This window comes from Dendropsophus ebraccatus, chromosome 10, assembly GCF_027789765.1.
Source record: "Dendropsophus ebraccatus isolate aDenEbr1 chromosome 10, aDenEbr1.pat, whole genome shotgun sequence".
NCBI lineage: Eukaryota > Metazoa > Chordata > Amphibia > Anura > Hylidae > Dendropsophus > Dendropsophus ebraccatus.
This window is the reverse complement of record NC_091463.1, coordinates 45,890,437-45,911,725: the sequence shown is the minus strand read 5'-3', so window position 1 is coordinate 45,911,725 and position 21,289 is coordinate 45,890,437. Positions and strand designations below refer to the sequence as shown.

Here is a 21,289-nt window from a genome sequence, read left to right as displayed (position 1 = left end):
ATGGCAGCACTACTTGGAGCACCAAGATGGCCGGTACACAGGTGCAGTGCGGTACAGTTCGGAAATCCTGTTCCGGGTCACGCTGAAGGTCACCGATGTGCTGTGCAAGATGGAGGCAGCTGCGGACCCCCAGTTACAGAGCTTCATCGAAGCAGAGACGCAGAAACAGCGGTTCCAAGGATTGGTGCATCAGCTGACAGAATTGTGCTGGGTAAGTTACTTGCCTCAGTTACCATTGTGTAGCGGAGCATGGGCGGGCGAGGAAGGACGGCGCCCCCGCTCGGAGCTGTATGGATGCGGCTGGGCTTATTATTTTCTCTCCCTCACCCAGTGATCCCAGTCACTTCAGTGGAGTCTGCTGGGAGGGTTCGCGCCTGGTTATGATCATTGCAGCGAAATGCCACGTGGTTTTAATAGTGGCAAATGGCCTCAGAAAGACTAATGGGCAGGGTTGTGCTGATCTGCCCCTGTAGCCCCCCACCTCCTCTTGTCAGTGTTGTCTCTGCATCTGTCCTGCTGTTTTTGAGGAAATATGCGAATGAGCTCCTTGTGCAGTGGGGGTGTTCCTCCAGGACCTTCACATGCTTCTTACAGAGCCGCTCCATAGTGGCCTTGGCTGTGTGTTTTGGGTCATTGTCATGCTGGAGAACCCGGCCGCGACCCTTCTTCAATGCTCTTACTTAGGGAAAGAAGGTCGATGGCCAAAATGTGCCAAAAAGTTCTATTTTGTTCTCATCTGGCCACATGACCTTCTCCCATGCTTCCTCATCATGGATCTCCAAACTGCGTCCCTCTAGCTGTTGCAAAACCACAACTCCCATCATGCCCGGAAAGCTAAATTTTAGTTTTTGGCTGTTCAAGCATGGTGGGAAATGTAGTATAGCAAAAGTTGGAGGGCCGCAGTTTGTAGACCCATGACCCAGATGGTCATTGGCGAACTTCATTAACAGACATAACATACATTACAAAGTTGTATAACTTTGTAATGTGTGTTATTCTGTGAATAATTCTTTACCGCCGCACTACCCCTTTAAACTCCCATTTACTTCAATGGAACTGAGTTTCAAAACCCCACCCAAACTGGAGACAACAGTAGGGGGAAAGTGGCCATGTTTTTGTAGCGCTGGATGACCCTTTTAAACATTTTTTTTTTTTTTTTACTGCTGTGCAAGCTGCACAGTAGCTCTATACACTGCTGCAGGGAACCATCTAAGCACAATCATGCTGAGTGGGTCCCTTTATGACTCTGGTCCCAGCTCTCTTTAGCATTGCCCAGGTACATCCATGTAGTTTTGGGATGATTCATGACCTTTTTAAGACTCATCCTTACCCCATGAGGCAAGATCTCACAGAGCCACAGACTGAGAAAGACTGACAGTAATCTTGTGTTTCTTTCATCTTCTAATAATTACACCAACAGTTGTTGCCGTCTCACCAGTATTCACTGGGCCGCGAGGGGTTAAGGGGCACAGGGTTTACATACTCGCAGTGGAATGAAAAATTGGCTGCAAGTAAGTAAACCCATACAAAACTGACAGTACTGGGAATCGCAGCATGAAATCCGTTGCGATTCTGGTACGTGTGAACCCACCCTTAGGCTGCCAGCTGTATATCATGGACTGAACTCTAAGGGACTCCCTGCATCATAAATTATGATGATACAGTAAGGTCTGGAACAGTTAAACACTACACTATAGAACTGACTCAGCTGTGTTAGTTCAGCATAGGGATGCACGATGCACCGAAATATCGATACTACTATCGATATTTCGGGCAAAAAAACGATTCGGTACCAGGATTTCCTGGTATCGATACTTTATATTAAGTTGCGCAGCTTAATATAAAGTATAGAGCAGAGAACACGGCCGGCGGCTAGCTAAGCGCCGGCCATGTTCTCTGTGTGCTGCCCTCTGCCCCCTGCCGTCACTTCCTCCTCCTCCGCCCGCCCCTTCCTCCGCTCACTGCAGTGAGAAGTTATAGCCGGCACACAGCGATCGCATGTGCCGGCTATATAACTGTGCAGTTATACTCTGACCCATCCTGAGCCTCTCCAGAAGCAGTGGGGGTCGGCTACTATGTGTAACAGACCCCCGCTGCTAATTACCCGCAGCCTGTCACACCTCAGCCTCCTGTCCCCCCTGTCATGCAGCCGGTGTGAGGAGCTGCGTCTAGGGCTGCACTTAGTGTGAGGTTGGTGAGACTGACTGATGCCGGCTTTTTTTTCGTCCATCTGCGGCGCTGTTCCTATGCATATTCATGTATGCACACTCTGGGTGGCTGCGCTTCCTGACCGGCCTGAGTGTGCACACATGAATATGCACGGAGGAACGGAGGTCCGACAGCTGGGGGCTTCCCGGAGCTGAGGGGAGGGGGGATTTGTAAAGGGAGCTAATTTAAGGTGGAACAGACAGCCTGAATCTTGGCCAGCAGCAAAGGTTAATCTTCCTGCTGGCCGAGGTTCAGGCTGTCTATTCCACCTTAAACTCCCTTTACAAATCCCCCCTCCCCTCTGCTTTGACAAGCCTCATGCTTTGAGTGGTACCGCAGTGAGAGTAGGGGATGTGTGCAGACATTGCAAACATCCCTGCCCTCTAGTGTGCCCCCCACATCCCTGCCCTCTGGTGTGCCCCCCCCCCACATCCCTGCCCTCTGGTGTGCCCCCCCCCCCCACATCCCTGCCCTCTGGTGTGCCCCCCCCCCACATCCCTGCCCTCTAGTGTGCCCCCCCCCCACATCCCTGCCCTCTGGTGTGCCCCCCCCCCACATCCCTGCCCTCTGGTGTGCCCCCCCCCACATCCCTGACCTCTAGTGTGCCCCCCCCCCACATCCCTGACCTCTAGTGTGCCCCCCCCCACATCCCTGACCTCTAGTGTGCCCCCCCCCACATTCCTGCCCTCTAGTGTGCCCCCCCCCACATTCCTGCCCTCTGGTGTGCCCCCCACATTCCTGCCCTCTGGTGTGCCCCCCACATCCCTGCCCTCTGGTGTGCCCCCCCCCCCCACATTCCTGCCCTCTGGTGTGCCCCCCCCCCCACATTCCTGCCCTCTGGTGTGCCCCCCCCCCCCACATTCCTGCCCTCTGGTGTGCCCCCCCCCCCCCACATCCCTGCCCTCTGGTGTGCCCCCCCCCACATTCCTGCCCTCTGGTGTGCCCCCCCCCACATTCCTGCCCTCTAGTGTGCCCCTAACATTCCTGCCCTTAAACCCCTGCCCTCTGACAGGAACTGACCTGCCAGGCAGAGTAACCCTCTCTTGTCTGTCCAGACCTGGCAGCCTTCACCAGCTCCCTGCAGTGTGGGGGTTGTAGTCTGTACCCAGTGGCGGATTAAATGTACCCTGGGCCCTGGACTGTTCACCCAACCTGGATCCCCCCCCCCGTCAATCCGCCCACTACTGCCCCCCCCCATGCTGTCCCCAATAAACACAATGTTTGGTCCCTTGCTGCACAGAGGATGTCAGGAGAGGAGGGGGCTGATCTTATAGGGGAGGTCACAGCAGCACAGAGGATGTCAGGAGAGGAGGGGGCTGATCTTATAGGGGAGGTCACAGCAGCACAGAGGATGTCAGGAGAGGAGGGGGCTGATCTTATAGGGGAGGTCACAGCGTCACAGCAGCACAGAGAATGTCAGGAGAGGAGGGGGCTGATCTTATAGGGAGGTCACAGCAGCACAGAGGATGTCAAGAGAGGAGGGGGCTGATCTTATAGGAGAGGTCGCAGGGTCCCAGCAGCTCAGAGGATGTCAGGAAAGGAGGGGGCTGATCTTATAGGAGAGGTCACAGCAGCACAAAGGATGTCAGGAGATGAGGGTGCTGATCTTATAGGGGAGGTCACAGCAGCACAGAGGATGTCAGGAGAGGAGTGTGCTGATTGATAGAGGAGGTCACAGCAGCACAGAGGATGTCAGGAGAGGAGGGGTCTGATCTTATAGGGGAGGTCACAGCGTCCCAGCAGCACAGAGGATGTCAGGAGAGGAGGGTGGTGATCTATAGGGGAGGTCACAGCAGCACAGAGGATGTCAGGAGAGGAAGGAGTGTGCTGATCTTATGAGAGGTCACAGCAGCACAGAGGATGTCAGGAAAGGAGTGTGCTGATCTATAGAGGAGGTCACAGCAGCACAGAGGATGTCAGGAGAGGAGTGTGCTGATCTATGGGGAGGTCACAGCAGCACAGAGGATGTCAGGAGAGGAGTGTGCTGATCTATAGGGGACGTCACAACAGCACAGAGGATGTCAGGAGAGGAGTGTGCTGATCTATGGGGAGGTCACAGCAGCACAGAGGATGTCAGGAGAGGAGTGTGCTGATCTATAGGGGACGTCACAACAGCACAGAGGATGTCAGGAGAGGAGTGTGCTGATCTATGGGGAGGTCACAGCAGCACAGAGGATGTCAGGAGAGGAGGGTGCTGATCTTATAAGGGGGGGGGGTTGTATTTTTTTTCGAGGTATCGAACTGGTATTGAGTATCGAACTAAAAAATCAAGTATTGGTATCGAACTCAAAATTCTGGTATCGTGACATCACTAGTTCAGCAGCATACTAGTCTAACCATTCCAGAGCTCACTGCATCCTAATAAGTTATGATGCAGGGAGTCCTGTAAGAGGTAAAGAGGTCCATCCGCACTACACATCCAGAGATTTAAGTTGAGAATAGTACATAATGTCTAAAGCGAATCTGTACCCTCTGATCCACTCCCTCCCTCCTCCCAAACTACTGGTACTGTTCCTTAGATGAGGTAAAGTCCTTCCCAGGCGTTTGTTTTTTTTGTTTTGTTTTTTTTTTCAAAAATGCTGTCAGTGCCATGTTTTGGCAGAAAAATCATCTTTTAATCTTCAGTAGCAGTGTTAATGACAGTGTTCATGCTCTAGGCCTATGCTGCCTTTGTGGTGGTATTCCCCACCCCCACCCAATTCTTGTACCGCCCTCACTGGTCTCCAACGCATGCGGTGGAATACCACCACATAGGAGGTGCAGGCCTAGTGCCCAAATGATCTGCGCCCCACCTCATTGACACCACCACTGATGATCAAAAGACTATTTTTCAGAGAAAGCATGGAACCAGCAGCATTTTTGAAAAAATAAAACATCCAGGAAGAACTTCACCTCATCTACAGAATGGTACCAGTAGTTTGGTGGGGTTGATCCGAGGGTACAAATTTGCCCAGCCTTATCCCTATCTAAAGGCCCTTATCCACTTGATGCTAATGTTAGCCCAATGAATGTGTGAATTCAGCCTAAGTAAACAGACATTTAGGCTCTGGACTGGGTGAGGCGAGTATTGTGTTCATTACTACTCTAGCAGGCTGTAGTTTTTTTTTCTTAAAATAAGGAAGTGCATTTTAACCCCTTAGTAATGTAACTGATTCTACCAGTAGGGCAGGGCTCCAGATGGCGACCAAAATGGTCGCCAATGCGACTAACATCTTGCAAATGGCGCCCAGACTTATTAATCTGGGCGCCATTTGCGACTGGCCCCGGCGGCGGCTGTCTCTTTAAGGACTTCCGCCTTCCGCACGCTGCACAGAAGCACGTGGCGCCTCTGCGGCCGTCCGTCCAATGAATGACGGACGTGCTGGATGACGTGTGCGGGGACACGTTTCTCCAGTGGCGTCATTTAGCACGTCCGTCATTCATTGGACGGACGGCCGCAGAGGCGCCACACTCCTCCAGCGCCTCTCACCAGCACCGTCTCCTGAATCCTGCCTGCTCAGCCGACCAGATAACCTGAACGTATGTGTTGCCGTCACCAACTTGTGGGTTTACATAACTACAGCTCCCATTAAGCCCTAGCAGTCATCAAGAGCCTTGCGGGAGCTGTAATGGAGGACCGATGACCCTGCTTTCCGGTAGCTCAGTGAAGCATAACCCATGTAGATTGTATCCACATGCCACTCATGACCCTGGAAAAGCTGGGTGAAGTCAGCAAGGAGCCTGTGTAGGTTATCTGTCATTCAGGGCTCTAGGAAAGCTGGATGACAGCCCTTGTGGGAGCTGTAATGGAGGACGTAGGGCCCTATTAAACGGGACAATTATCGTGCAAATTATCGTTATATTGTTTGAATTTAAGCGATCATCATTTTGTGTAAATGCAGCAACAATCAGACGACCAATAAGAAATCGTTCATCGTTCTTTTGGTGCTGACGGCAAAATCATTGTTAAACTTCACTGTAAGAGTCATATGCAATGAAGCGATTTTTAACGATTGCAAATGAGACGGTGAACGATTTCAGGTTAACGATAAATGATCTTGTTTGCCATTGTTTAAAAAAAATCACTTTGTCTAATATGTCCCTTACTGGTGTTCATCCAGCTTTCCAAGCGTTCAGAGCAGCTTATCCCAATGCGATGTGTCTACCCGCATGTAGAGCTGCCATTCAGGACTCCCGGAAAGCTGTGGGGACATGTAGAGCAGTGAACCCACTATCATCAGTGTCTGTATATATAGACTGCACAGTACCACTTCCCTCAGTGTCTGTATATATAGACTGCACAGTACCACTTCCCTCAGTGTCTGTATATATAGACTGCACAGTACCACTTCCCTCAGTGTCTGTATGTATATACACTGCACAGTACCACTTCCCTCAGTGTCTGTATATATAGACTGCACAGTACCACTTCCCTCAGTGTCTGTATGTATATACACTGCACAGTACTACTTCCCTCAGTGTGTATGTATAGACTGCACAGTACCACTTCCCTCAGTGTCTGTATGTATATACACTGCATAGTACCACTTCCCTCAGTGTGTGTGTATGTATACACTGCAAGTTTCCATGTTGAACGTTTTCAAATTAAGAAAAGAAAGGATCTAAAGGAGGAGGAGGCTGCCGCGGCCTCTGCACACAGTAAGTCCCATTTAACATAACATTAATTTTACATGTTTTAAAATGTTGGCGACCAAATATTCTATTTGGCGCCTAAATTTTTCAGGTTAGGAGCCAATGGCTCCTAGGTAAATTTTTTAGTCTGGAGCCCTGTAGGGCAAGAGTCTGTAGTGAGTCAGACAACACTGCCGTACCTCGCACTGCTGCAACGAACAGTAATTGCTAGTATATTCACTTCTAAACATTGAAGAGGCAGGAATGCCGCAGACCCACAGCTGCTAGTGCCAGACCCCCACTATTTGAAAGTCAGGATAACACAGTTAATAATTGCTTATGTTTTCTATTTTACAGGAAAAATGTATGGAGAAACCAGGACCAAAGCTGGATGCTCGATGTGAGAGCTGCTTTGTAAACTGTGTGGAGAGATTTATAGACACAAGCCAATTTATCCTGAACCGATTAGAACAGACTCAGAAATCCAGAGGATCCTTTTCAGAAAGCCTTACAGACTGAGGACTGAATTTATTTTCAACTAGTAGCCTTGAACAGGGCCGGACTGGGACTGAAATTCAGCCCTTGCATTGGAAAGTATACAGGCCCACTTGCTGTTATGGAATAAATGGATTATAAGAAGGTGTCAATTTTTTTTATTTTTATTATAAGAATGGGTAACCTCTTTAAAGGGGTATTCCCAATTACTATAGGATTCGTCATGTTAAATATTTTTTTATAAAGCTCCTCCTCATGATATGCCGCTCTTTCTTTTTATTGTTGACAGCTTATTGTTTTTTGGGTTTTTTTTAGCAACCACCACTGCTCTAAAAGCAGTGGTCTGGCTGATATATAGATATAGGGAGGGATTTGCCACCGCCGATGTCTTTCAGCAAAATGTTGCAGATTTTTGTGCAAACCAGTAGGTTTGTGCTAAAAGTGCAACTTTATGCCAGCGTTCACCCTGTTCGCTTGACTGGTACTTAATTTTTCCTAGACTTGATAGCACAGACTTCTACGCAGCTCTATACAGCAAAAAGCCACAATAAAACTGAAACCTTTGAAAACAAAATGGAGTAAGAACCCAGATTCAGCCTTTTCTCCTAATGATTAGCAGCAGTTTCAAACACCATCTTTCCGCAAGAAGTACACAGCTTTTTGGCTGGCAGTGCCAGTGAGCTAAGTCATTAAAAGGATACTTCAGCACTTAAAAAAAAAAAGGCATGCTGTTTTTATATAAGACTTAATAAACATTTAATCCTTACCTTACCACAATCTCTTTTGGTCCTCTGCTTAACATTGCTGCCGCCACGCGGTCCTGTCTCGTCATTCATTGGTTGAGCAGGCCGTTGCGAGTTTAAATCTGAAGTGGCAGTGGGGGACCTGGAGACAATGCAGGTGGTCACTGAGGCAGCGTGGTGAGGTAAAGATAAGATGTTTATTATGTTTTATATAAGGGCAGCATTATATAAAAAGTTTTTAAAGGGGAACTCCAGATAGAGTTAAAAAAAGAACCTTCTACATATAGCATTACTAACCTATCTATCCCAGTTTAGAAAGTACCAAAAATCTTTTGTTTTGGGGGGTTTGTTCTGTATTGTGTGGCTGTACTTCCTGGTTGAGCAGTTATACTCAGTACTACAGGATCTAGAATGCATTGCTTTCCAACAGCTGTTCATCACAGTCCTCCACCCTGCCCAAATCTGTTGCAGAACATCTAGGCTGTGTTCACACATTGCAGTTTCATTGTGTTATTAAATTATTTGCAGTAATTTATCATTTCATTGTGTTCCCACCCACACAGCGCGCTGTACTCTCTACCTGTAACACCACACAGCACGCTGTATTCTCTACCTGTAATGCCGATATTGAAATAAAGTAAAGAACTTTTTAAATTATTTTCTTTTCATCTCCATGTACATATTAAGATCAAGCATCTTTTATCTGTGAAGTTGAGCCCCACAATAAGGACTTTATCGGATATTATCATACAGGGATATACTGTGTATGCCTTGTTTTTTCTCCAGGTAGGATTGGCAGGGCCAGCTCTGATCATCTGTGCCATTTAGCATCATTAAATTGTGCATCATTTTTGTAAAGACTTTGCATTAGTGCAATGACACTCCAACATGTGTGAACACAGCCCTAATTTTTGCCCAATCAGTTAAGTTGCAGCAGCTGCTTCTGGCTGGTCAGAGATGGTGAATCACTCAGGGGATTGGGGGATCCAGCCAAGCCTCCTGTGAAATTACTGCCCCCTGTCTGCAGCATGAGCCTGTGCTCAGAAGAGGCATGGAAGAGCAGTGGGAGCAGGAGATAATGTGGATTGGCACAGAGGCCATTTTTCTTCACTTCCTGGAATTCCAATCAGCTACCAGTGTGGCAGAACCGCACAGATATGGTGATACATTGTATAGACACATCTATATAACTTTCAATAGAAAACAAGTTTGGAGTATCCCTTTAATCTCACTAAGGATAATTGTAGATTTTGTGCCCTGAGGTGGTAAGTATAGACTTTACACATTACACTTGAGGATTAGTGGCGGTCTGACTGTACCAACCAATTACTAGTTTTCTTCGGTCTCAAGATGCAATGGTCTTCCTGGAACCAATAAATATTGTAACTTGAGGAGCCAATGTACTGACAGCAATGAATTGAAAAATAAAGTTGTATATTTATTTTTTGTTCAGTATGCAGTGGATTATGCACAATCTTGCATCTCCTACTGTAATGAAGAGTCAAAGAGAATTTGTTTGTGCTGCACTCTAGTATACCTCACTAGTATACCTGCCTGGGTGATCGCTAGATCGTCCATGCAGCCCATAGGGATAGCTGCGGTCTGCTGCTGCCGCTCCTGTTCCATTGAGCGACGGCGGCAGATCACTGGTATCCCAGTCGTTTGTCTTTCAACATGTTTGAAAGACAAACGACGCAACGATCAGCCAACAGGAACAATGTCGGCTGATCGTTGCCTTCTATTCCACAGGACGATTATCAGACGAATACATCCGATAATCGTTCCGTGGAATAGGGCCTTTAGTCAGTATCTGCCAACAGAGGACCGATCTGCAATTAGACATATTTGAATCTTTGAGCTGTGGTCTAGGGGTAAATCCCCCTGTCTATCTTTGGTTTGAATTCCCTGATGAAATTTTTTTTTTCTTGTTAATGTATCATTTTTAAAAGTGCAAAGAATTCCCAGTCAGGGCCAAATTAGTTTGGCATTTTTAAAACAAAGATGAGAAAAATAAAATAACTATATTTTTTATCTCATCATTGTATCGAAAAATAAATTTAAAAAGCTGAATTGCAATCTTGTCAGCTGAGCAGGTACGAGTATTTGATTATTAATGAAGAAGAGAGAGGAGCAAGGAGTGGTGAGGTATACTAAAGTGCGGCACAAACAACTCCTCTTTGACTCTTCATTACAGTAGGAGACGCAAGATTGTTGCATAATTCACTGCATACTGAACAACAAATAAATATACAACTTATTTTTCAATTCATTGCTATCAGTACATGGGCTCCTCACGTGACAATATTAATTGGTTCCAGGACGACCATTGTACGTTAAAACTATTGTATCTTGGAACCAAAAAACTGGTAATTGGGTCTGAAGTCCTCAAAAAATGAGGATTTTAAGAAAAATTAGATGGATAAGGCAAGTCCTTACATACAACAATCAGAAAGAGCTTTCTTTGTAGAAGAGCAGATCGTTTCAAGATCTTGTACAAATCACATAGGATCAATAAAGGATCAAAAGGAAGCCAGCCTTACCTTGTTCCCAAGGGAGGAACTCATGCTGGCAGAGGTAAAGAGCAGTACAGGACATGTTGTATCACTTGGTACTGTAGGGATGACGCTACTAGACAACCAATCACTGCATGCACATCACTTGGGTTTTACCAGTAAATTAGCCATTTATATTGTTCTATTATCTAGTTATTCAGATGTGGGCATCTGGACTGTCTGTAGGATTGTTGTGGAGTCTGGTCTCAATGGGAGAAAAATCCAATTATTCATCTAAAAATAGGAGCGGAGCCCTTGATAAATTTCCCCCATGTGTCTATGCTCTGTGCTTTCCTTTGGAAAAAAAAAACAAAAAACAAAAAATAAACATTAAGTCCACACCAAGACGAAGAGCAAGCAATCGCTCACTTATCGGCTAACTTGATCTTTTGCGTGGCCGCTATACTAATCGTCATTGGTCGCACTTCTGTTATAACAGCTGTGCAGCCAATACCAGTGTTTGTAAATTGGCATATGAACAATACAGTGATCATTTGTGCAGCCTGTCACTGGTTAACTGTACAGTGTAAACATACTGCAAACAAGTGCCGATCTTGCATCACCTTAGGCCACATTCACATGTCTGCTATTTTGTGGTACCTACGGACAGGGAAGCCCTGTAATGGAGTGTTTCCTCTGTCACTACAGTGCTGTGGAGATTCAAACTGTTTCCCTGCGGGATGATATTGATAAATCATGCCTGGCAGGGGAACACTCCATTATAGGGCTTCCCCATCCATAGTGTCCGCAAAATTATGTACGTGGCAATAAGCCCTTAGGCTATCCAGTCTAATGGTGCGTTTACACAGAGATTTATCTGACAGATCTTTGAAGCCAAAACCAGGAACAGACTATAAACAGCGATCAGGTCATAAAGGAAAGACTGAGATTTCTCCTCTTTTCAAATCCATTCCTGGCTTTGGCTTCCAAAATCGGTCAGATAAATCTTTGAGTAAACGCACCCTTAGTTAATGTTGTCTTAGAATAACAGTTTGTTTTTTTAAATTATATCCCCACTGTTGTCAGGTATCAAACTGGAAAGCCAAGTCTCACCATCTATAGCGTGCTTTACTGTGTACTCTTGTAGAGTGTAGTCCACACTGCTAAAATAATACAGCACATGGCCCTATTCATATTTTACAGCACATGTATATTTTGTAGTCTGTAAGAAGAGATTAAAAAACACTAACACACATTGTTGAGGTTTATGACATAGTTTAATCTATAAAACAATGTTCAGACAGTGCCAAAGGCCTTGTCAAAGTTTTGTTACTTTTTAATATACCATGATTCCCTCCCTTCCAATCTTGGCAGAGCCTTGTCACAGTAATATGTTCCGCAAAAGTGTCCCTTTCAATGTATGAGATTCTGATGCATTCACCAAGTCAACGTTTCTTGATAGAAAGCAAAATACAAAAAAAAGCATTTAGAGGGCCACCAGTTCACAGCAGGGAATGCAGATAAGAAAGGGAAAACGGCATTGGGAAGGTAGCCAAAAACACCCAAGAAAAGTGGAATTCTAAAGCATTTCAATACCATTACTGTGGGTTTGTGATCAAAGAATTACAACCATGACAAACAAAGGGAGCTGCTAAGCCTGCTATTTGTGGTTGATCTGAAGAGGGCCTAGAATCCTGGAGCATCTTCTCTTGTGGTGTATAATAATAATAATGATGATGATGAGCTATCATTTTAAAACAAACCAACTGCAAAGTGTTATTTTTCTCCTTATCAGTAGATTGTATCACTACATAGTGTTATACCACTCAGACAATGCTAAAGATACACTCATTGACAAAAAAAGATAACACACCAAGAAGTGGTTTTCGGAATTAAATAAAACTTTATATGAATGAATGTAATGATGATATATGAAAGTCATTTACATTTTAGAAATTTCTATATATTTTGGAAAGAAAAGTATATTTGGGAAAAATGTAAATTTGCAAAGGAGGCTCTAGCATCCGATTGAGCAGCTTCTACACTGCAAAAACGCAGTGTGAACCCAGCCTAGGATGTTAGTGTCCCTTGTGTCTCTACTAGAAACAGCTCCACAGACCATCACAGCAGCAAGGGGCTGTGTGTCGCTCCACAACAAAGTCATCCTGAGATTCTAAACTCTTTCCTGACTCTCGTTAGATCCCAAACAGAATCTCGATTCAAAGATGATACGGTTCCATATCAAAGTAAGGTGAGTGGAAGTTTGTGTGGCAAGAAACCAAATTTCCTTCTGCTGAGTGACTGGGAATCCAACACTTCTATCTGGGTGGATCATTTTTTTTTTGTTAATGAGTGCATTTACAATGTCTGAAAAGCTGACATTGTGCAGCTATTTCCAAGTAGGCGAGCGGCAATCTCTTAGGTTGGCGATCGCTTACCAATCTTATACCCGGCTCGATAATCGTGCAGCAAAGGCTGCATGGACATCATTAGCAATGTCCATGCAGCCCTTGCTTTTTACATAAAAATAATAAAGTTTATACTTACCTATGTCCTGCAGCCTTCTGCCTGTGTTCCCCACTCACCGCTGATGCTTCTGGCCCCGTCTCTTTGGTGACAGGCTGCTTAACCAATCACTGGCTGAAACAGGACAGCCCTCAGCCAGTGACTGGATGAGCATCCTGTCATTGAAGAGATGGGGCCAGAAGCATCAGGGTGAGCAGGGAACACGGGCAAAGGTTGCAGGACACCAGGTGAGAATAGGTAAGTATAAACTTTATTATTTTTACAGTCATCAGCTAAGCACCCCTACACATAGCAATGCAATATTCATGTGCAGATGCAGCTGCCAACATTTGTGGGCTGCTGTGGAAATGCCCCAGGCATCTGAAAGTTGTGGGCATGAATCCTATTAGAATAGAATAGGGCTTGTACACAGAGCTTGCTGATGCCTGGGACATTTCAAATGACAACCTAAACTTCCATCTGTATGTGGAAGTTTTTAAGGCTGCACTCTGACGACAGGTACACTTTATAAAAGAACCCCCTTATTTTTTCTTTGTCCAGGCAATACTCACTTCCACCAATCCTGCTGTATCAGCTCAGCTCTGATGTATCCACACATTTTATTACTACATCTGGGTCATGTGATCAGCCACCATCTTGACTTTCAGATTGCAAACGGCATCCTCTCTCTTTCAAAGCTGCTATCCATCCCGGCAACAGTTTGTACCATCTATGTCTGTTAATAGGACAGTGCAATAATCCTTATTCTCTACATATCTCAATATAAGCTAAGAGGAGCCTATAAGTATACATTCAGGAATACCATCCATTATAACTGTGTGATACAAGCTTTATAATCATCATAAGTAACTCTGGGAGTTTTTGACTTTACACTGTTGACAGCTTGTCTGGAATAGTCCATGCAGCTTGATAATACATGAAGTTCTGGTAGAAATGGTGACCTCAATGAGAGCACAGAAACACTGGTATTTTTCAAGGGGTCACTGAGATCACATGTCATAACTGAAGGAAAGGATTTTAGGTATTTTAAAGGGGTAGTGCGGCGCTAAACATTCACAAAAAAACACACATTACAAAGTTATACAACTTTGTAATGTGTGTTACGTGTGTGAATGACCCGGAAGTGTTGGTGCATTATACTTACCGCATTCGTGTCAACCATCTTGTCGACCATCTTATGACAATGACGTCGTCTTGGGGAGGCCGGCTGAACCACTCCATCCATCCCTAATGCCGCCCCCCCCTATGCCGCGTCATCAGCTGCCCAGCCGCGATTGGCTGAGCATAACTGTGCTCAGCCAATCGCGGCTGAGCAGCTGATGACGCGACATGAGGGACGGTTGGAGCGGTCCGGCCGATCTCCCAGAGGTTACGTCATTGTCACAAGATGGCGGCCAGGGGTCAACATGAATGCGGTAAGTATAATGCACCACACTTCCAGGTCTAGCCTGGGGGGGCGGGGGGAGAAACACGGGGAAGGGGGCCATTCACATACATAACACACATTACAAAGTTGTATAACTTCGTAATGTGTGTTATTTTGTGAATTAAAGTTTAGTGCCGCACTACCCCTTTAAGACAGAAAGAAACTGAATGAGGTAATACTAGCTGAATTATATATAGAAAAGATGTTCCTCATCAACTATCATTATGAGGCCATCTTATCACGTAACACAGAACTGAGAGAGGACTGCACAGAACATGGACTTCTCCTGGCTCGCTTGCTCCTCTTTCCCTGCCGGCGCTATCGGCAGCGAGCGGGTGAGTACAGGAGGAGCCTCAGTGAGCAGCCCTATTCCATGGAGCGACGGCAGAAGATCGCTGCTATATAAGTAGTTTGTCTTTCCAAATTTTGAAAGACAAACAACAGCAAAGATCAGCCGACATCGTTCATGTTGGCTGACCATGGCCTTCTATAACACAAGACGATTATCGGCCAATAATCAGCTTGTGTAATAGGGCCTTAAGACGCATCAAAGATCAGCAGGAGATATGAATTGCTTGGGTAAATTATGATTAGTCAATAGGTGTGTCCTCAAGAAAATTGTGGTAGAGATTATGAAGTGAACTTTCATCTCTATTTTGAACACTTCAGGAAGCTAAACTGAGCAGTGTACGGAATTACATCTCTAATAAACCTTTGTCGATTTCGTACATTACACACATTAGCTTCTTGAGGTGCTCAGATCACAGCTGAGGGAGCACAGCACATGCAGCTCAGTACTCACTGTAACCCCAACACAATTCCAGGTTTTAGTCAATTTTTATTTATTTTTTGTTAGAATTCTCTCAAATTGTTTTTCAAATTTAATGTAAAAGTAAAAATACATTTTAATATACTTTGTTTTAATTTTATCATTTTGAAGACATCTATTTGCTGTCCAATGCTGTATTCACACGTCTGTCGATTTTGCAGACCTACAGATGGTAAATGCCTGTCCTGGATTGTTTCCCCACCAAGCATGATGTATCAACATCATGTCAGCAGTGGGGGAAGTGTTTGAATCTCCACAGCACTGTAGTGAAAGCCGTGCGGATCAATCCAGGACAGACATTCACCGTCCTTAGGTCTGTCAAATCTACGGAGGTGTGAATGCAGCCTAAGGGCCCTATTCCACGGGTCGATTATCGTTCAGATTATCATTAAGTCATTCAAATTTAAGCGATAATCGTTGGGTTGAATAGCAGTTAACGATTAATGACCAAACGAGAAATCGTTGATCGCTTAATAAGACCTGGACCTATTTTTATCATTGCTCGTTCGCATTGAATAAGGCGTTGTTCCGTCGTTTGCAGTAGTAACAAACGCAATATTGACGAAAAGACGACCGCAAGAACGATCATAAGTAACGATTATTGTTCCATGTAAATGGGTGAACGATTTCAGGTCTTTCGCAATAGCGTGTGTTTGAAATCGTTTATCGTTAATGATTATCGTCCTGTGGAATAGGGCCCTAAGGATGAACAATATTAAATCCACAGGCTGAAAACTTGTCCCGGACTTTTACTTTCCCAAAAGAGATTTTGCCACAGTTGTACCTAATTCTCAGTAGACTAATTGCAATAGTAGCACAAATCTCTTTCCTGGAACAACAGTTTGTTAAAATGGATGAGAGTAGGCAAGTGTACTGTAAATCTGTTCAGAGAACGAGCACAGATATGTATATATCAATGCTGCCAGTTTCCAGTTACCTATTAAGTCAGCATTGCCTACATACCTTTCTCTTCTCAGTGTGATCTGGTGTGAGTGTCAGCTCAGAATAAAGATTGTTTTTACCAACACGTTAGATCACACAGCAAAGAGAAAGGAATCTATGTAATGCTCACATAAGCGGAACCTGGCAGTAAAGGTATATGCATATCCTTGTTGTGAGTTTCCCTTTAACTCACACAGAATTGCCCAGATATAGCAAACTCTCATGGACTCAACACTCTAAACATAAACAATACTGCTCTCTTTTACAGATGGCAGACAGAAATGCTGTAAATGGTTAAGAAATGAAACACAAAGGGGGTAACTTATTAATCATTTAAATCCACGCCAGTTCTGAGTTGACATATATTCATAAGACTGCCACATGGGCAGCCACAAAGGCCTCAGTGCCTCTAAATCTGGCACTGTTGATAAGGGCAGTATTTTACATAGGATCAACATATGAAATACCGATCTTCTTAAGTTTCGTCCAAAGTATACATGAAAGTTGCATGTTCATTATGGCAATGGACTCCACACTAAAAAGCTGTGCTCCACAGGAATTCAAAAGAAATAATGTGCAGATCCAGCAGCTAATCTGTAGCAGAAATCCAGCAGAGTACCAGATGCAGACTTTTGTCATCTGCAAAATCCGCTGCAGATTTTGAAAACACATTGTTACATATACATTGGTTAAAGGGAATGTATCATTAGAGAATATAAATATTATATAAAAAGGTTTTAAAATTGTGTGTTTTAATGTATCTATATTTATTTGAAAAAAGGAGCACAACAGGCCCAACCTTTCTGCGTTGATCATTTAAAGGGATTTTCTGACCAAAAATAATCGATGGCCTACTCCGCTGGTATAAAGATGCTTTTAAAGGCACACTCCCATGAATCCAGCAGCTCAGCAGGATTATATCACCAAGACCAGACCATAAAAAAGGTTACTTACTGACGTAACCCAGACTGTATCCATCATGCCCGGTCATAATCCTTCAATAACTGATGGACTTAGGATAATTGAGCCATCAGTTATCTCTCCCATCCTCCCCATACACAGTAACATATACTTTATACTTTATTAGGAGTAAACAGCAGACATAAGTTATTCATGTCTGGGGCATGCATTTGTTGGACTATGCTAGAAGTAACCCCTTATGTAGTGTTAACTACATTTTTGTCCAATGAAACTGAATTAAACATTACTTCTGATTGCAACTACCATAAAACATACACACACTGCACAGGAAACACAGGAAAAAAGTGTATGCCTTTTATAAGGCAGACCTCAACACAGTTAAAAATAAATAGTGATTTAAAAAAATTAAAAACATATTGGCCCAGATTTTTTAAACTGGCATACAAGTACGCTGGTCTAGTAAAAATCCCTTCATTCATTCTTGTGCTGTGCCACATTTACTAAGGCTCTTAGTAAATACGGGGCTGCACCAGGCGAATACTTAAAAAGATGGTGAACGGGTGCTTTGCACAAAACTTTGGGATTATTTGTACTCACCTGGCACAGCATTGATAAATCTGGGCCAATGTTCTTCATCATTTAACAAGGAAACAAAAAATAAATACATGATACATTCCCTTTAAAGTTAACATGGGATAAAACTGGAACAGCCCTTGAGGTAAACAATGCCCGTCATAATTTGAATCTGAAGCAATTCTTGTACATTATTTGTGAGGGTCTGCGTGTCTGTGCACATGCATACAAATAAGTAATATAGTATATATAAATACATAATTACATATATACAAAGAACACATAGGTGGAAATGATACAGGAGATCATGCTCCTAAATTTATTGGAATATATACAGCTTTTTAGCTGCATCTTTTATCCACCTATGTATTAATGTAATAATATATATGTAAATATATATAAACGTCTATACAATAACATTTTCAGGGACCCATGCACACATTTTGCAGTAGGTAAGCAAGGTAGAATAAAATATACATACTTAACGAAGTAAAAACAATTAATTATGAAGACTAAATTATTATGTTAAATAAGGAAAAAAAATCCTATTTCTGTTTAAAGTGACCCTCAACAGTGGCATGTTAGATGTAGTATTTGGATAACCAATGCATTGCAGCTTGTTCCTTATCTGCACACAAGTGCTGTACTTGACGTACAAGTTTTCTCTACCAGAGCATCTACTTCCATTCCTCAGGTTGGAAGTAATTTTTCCAGCTTCGGCAGATTTACAGTGCTTCAATGCCTCTTAGCTCACATGATCTTAAATAAAGAGTTTGCAATCACTTCATAATGTCCCACGTCTAGGGGATGCAGGGAGGTATATTTCCATATTATCCTTTCGGAACAAGGGGGAAACAAGGGAGATGCTGGTGGAGTAGAAAAAAATGTCTCTTCACTACTGTGCTTTCTGTGGTAGAAGGTGACTGGAGAAGAAAGGACTTGCAGCACACAAATAAATAGGAGTGGACAACTAGTGCAGGAAATAATATATCAAAAGTGAGCTATACACAATGGAGAGAGGTACTGAAAAGAAAAGTGAGCAGCAGAGGCTGACAAATACCGGAGGAGAATCCGAGCGGTTAATGCAATGAGTGGATTATGCAATTATTCTGAAAGAAATAAAATCTTAGTTTCCTTCACTCCCACCATGCCACAATACATCCATAAAACAATGTCACATCATTATGTGCCTCCGACGGTGAAGGGCCAAATGATCTGAGCGGGAGAAGGTTCGGTCACAGTCTGAACAAATGAAAGGTTTGATGCCTGTATGTTTGCGAAAATGTCGGGTCAACTCGTCTGATCTGGCAAATTTCCACAAACAACCCTCCCATGTACATTTATACGGCTTTTCTCCTAAGAAGAAATAAAAATGGTAGAAATGGGTTACATCCATACGTAGAATTAGAAACACAGTATCAAAAAGGAACACCCTGGTGACGTTAGATTTCCACAGTGATTAGGTGTGGGGGTTGTCTATAGAGGAGGATATGAAGGTGGGGATTTGCCCATCTGCTACTATTGGGGTAGTGGGGGATTGCACTGATGATTAAGAAATAGTGTTGAGTGAACTTGATAAACGCTCTGCATTTCACTCCAGACGGCTTGAGAAGTTTGATGCCGAGACGTAACACAGCATAGTCACTCAGATTGTGTAGCCCCAAATCTGTACGCTGGACATTAATATTTTTTAATTTATTGCTGGGGCTGAAAAAAATTTTTAAGCCTATTCTTACTTAACATGCACCCACGGGGGTCTTGCTGTCACATCTTCGGGTGCCTTGCTGAACATTTTGGCCACTGCCTCTGAGATTGACTTGACAGAGATGGTCCACTTAGCCAACCACTGACTGAAGCAGGACAGTGCCACAGCTAGTGAGTGGCTGAGCTGGCTGTCACTAAGAATAGGCAGCTTTTTTTTAATTTTCTGTGAAGCCCCAGCAAAAAAAATAAAAATAAATTATCTTATCTATCTATCTATCTATCGCCTGGAGTAGCCTTTTAACCTACATTGTGTTACTGATAACACCTTGCCAAGGATTGTAAAAGTCTGTTGTAAATGAATATAGGCAGAACTGAATCTGTTTGGGTTCTCAGGACTTCAATATTTCAAGGGGTATTCCTATCTAAACCAATAATTAAAACTATAGGGCTCGACAAGGTAAATATTTCTGAAAGTACATTCAGTTCAGTACATTATACAATGTTCTAATAATAAAGAGATCTGAGGGCATGCCTACATAGAAATTTTCCACAGCCACAATCTTACCCCCCCCCCCAAACCGCTTGTACCTTCGGATAGCTTCTTTTAATCCAAGATCTGTCCTTGGTGTCCGTTTGGCAGGTGAAGCAGTTATTGTCCTAAAAAACAACTTTTAATCTTGCAGCCCTGTGTCAAATTGGTATGGCCTAGAGTGTGTGTGCGCAATAGGATTGTGACACCCCTCCGTCCCTCCTCCCCATTAGGAATACCACTGGAACATTTTCTCCTATTCCTCACTTGTCTGAACACTGCACAGGTGCCTTAACGATCCAGTCCATGTGCAGGGAATAGGAGAAAATGTTCCAGGGTTATTCCTAATGATGAAGAGGGCTGGAAGGAGGGACAGAGGGGTGTCGCAATCCTAGAGCATGGGTACTCCAGACCACGCCAACATGGCTGCAAGTTTTAAAGCTGTTTTTTTAAGACAATAACTGTCAACTGCAGAGCGGACCCCAGGATAGATCTTGGATTAAAAGCAGCTATCTAAAGCTACAATCGGTTTAGGGGAAATCAGATTGTGGGTACAGAGTCGCTTTAATGTAATTGATCTGCATGAACACAGATTCCGACCAATAAAAATCATTTGACACATCAGAAACATTTTAAATCAATAACCTGTGAAATTCAAACTACTAATTTAACTTTGTACAAACCTGTGTGTATCCTCCTGTGAGCTTTAAGATGTGAACTTTTAGTATATACTTTATTACAGCCTTCAAAATCACATTGATGAACTCTCCTTTTCCTTAGATCTGGAGAACCTCCACCGCTGTGCTGCATCCGAAGGAGACGGGAACTGATAAAAAAAAAAAAATTAAAAAGGTAAATGATTTACTTTGTCCTTTTTCTTTTCTCCCCTATATATTGTAATTCGCAGAGCCACCACTTAGGGCTCTATTCCACAGGACGATCAATAATGTAAACAAGCACCGATCTGCTAGATTGGCGCTTGTTTACTGGGCCCGATGATCGTTTAGCGAGGGCTGCAGGGACATCGCTACCGATGTACTTGCAGCCCTTGCAGCATACATTACCAGGGCTTCTCCTCCGCTCCGTCTTCATCCTAGTCCCGCTCGCAGCATCAACTCCGGAGTGGCCTGACTGAGCTGTCAGACCGCTCAGCCAATCACTGGCCGTGGCGGTCCCGCTCAGCCAGGCGGCACTGAAGCTGCTGCTGCGCGTGGGATCGGGATGAAGACGGAGCGGAGGAGAAGCCCTGCTAGGTAATGTATACTGCTTGAATCATCGGTCGCCCGCCGC

The 21,289-nt window shown here is 44.1% G+C and overlaps 2 protein-coding genes across 2 annotated transcripts in view; one reads left to right on the top strand and one right to left on the bottom strand.

The window, feature by feature from the left end:
* Positions 1-2: 2 nt before the first annotated feature.
* TIMM8A (translocase of inner mitochondrial membrane 8A) lies at positions 3-7,573 on the top strand. The gene is made up of 2 exons (XM_069986379.1): positions 3-211; positions 7,177-7,573. Exons 1-2 carry the CDS (start codon positions 110-112, stop codon positions 7,336-7,338), a joined length of 264 nt encoding a protein of 87 aa, XP_069842480.1. The 5' UTR covers positions 3-109; the 3' UTR covers positions 7,339-7,573.
* A 10,004-nt stretch (positions 7,574-17,577) lies between these two features.
* LOC138802674 (Krueppel-like factor 8) overlaps positions 17,578-21,289 on the bottom strand; it is a 38,673-nt gene continuing 34,961 nt past the window's right edge. Inside the window, exons 5-6 of the mRNA XM_069986228.1 lie at positions 20,683-20,825; positions 17,578-19,122 (exon numbers count right to left, since the gene is read on the bottom strand). Of these exons, the coding sequence (XP_069842329.1) occupies positions 18,941-19,122; positions 20,683-20,825 (325 nt within the window). The 3' untranslated portion in view covers positions 17,578-18,940. The remainder of the gene's footprint in view (positions 19,123-20,682; positions 20,826-21,289) is intronic.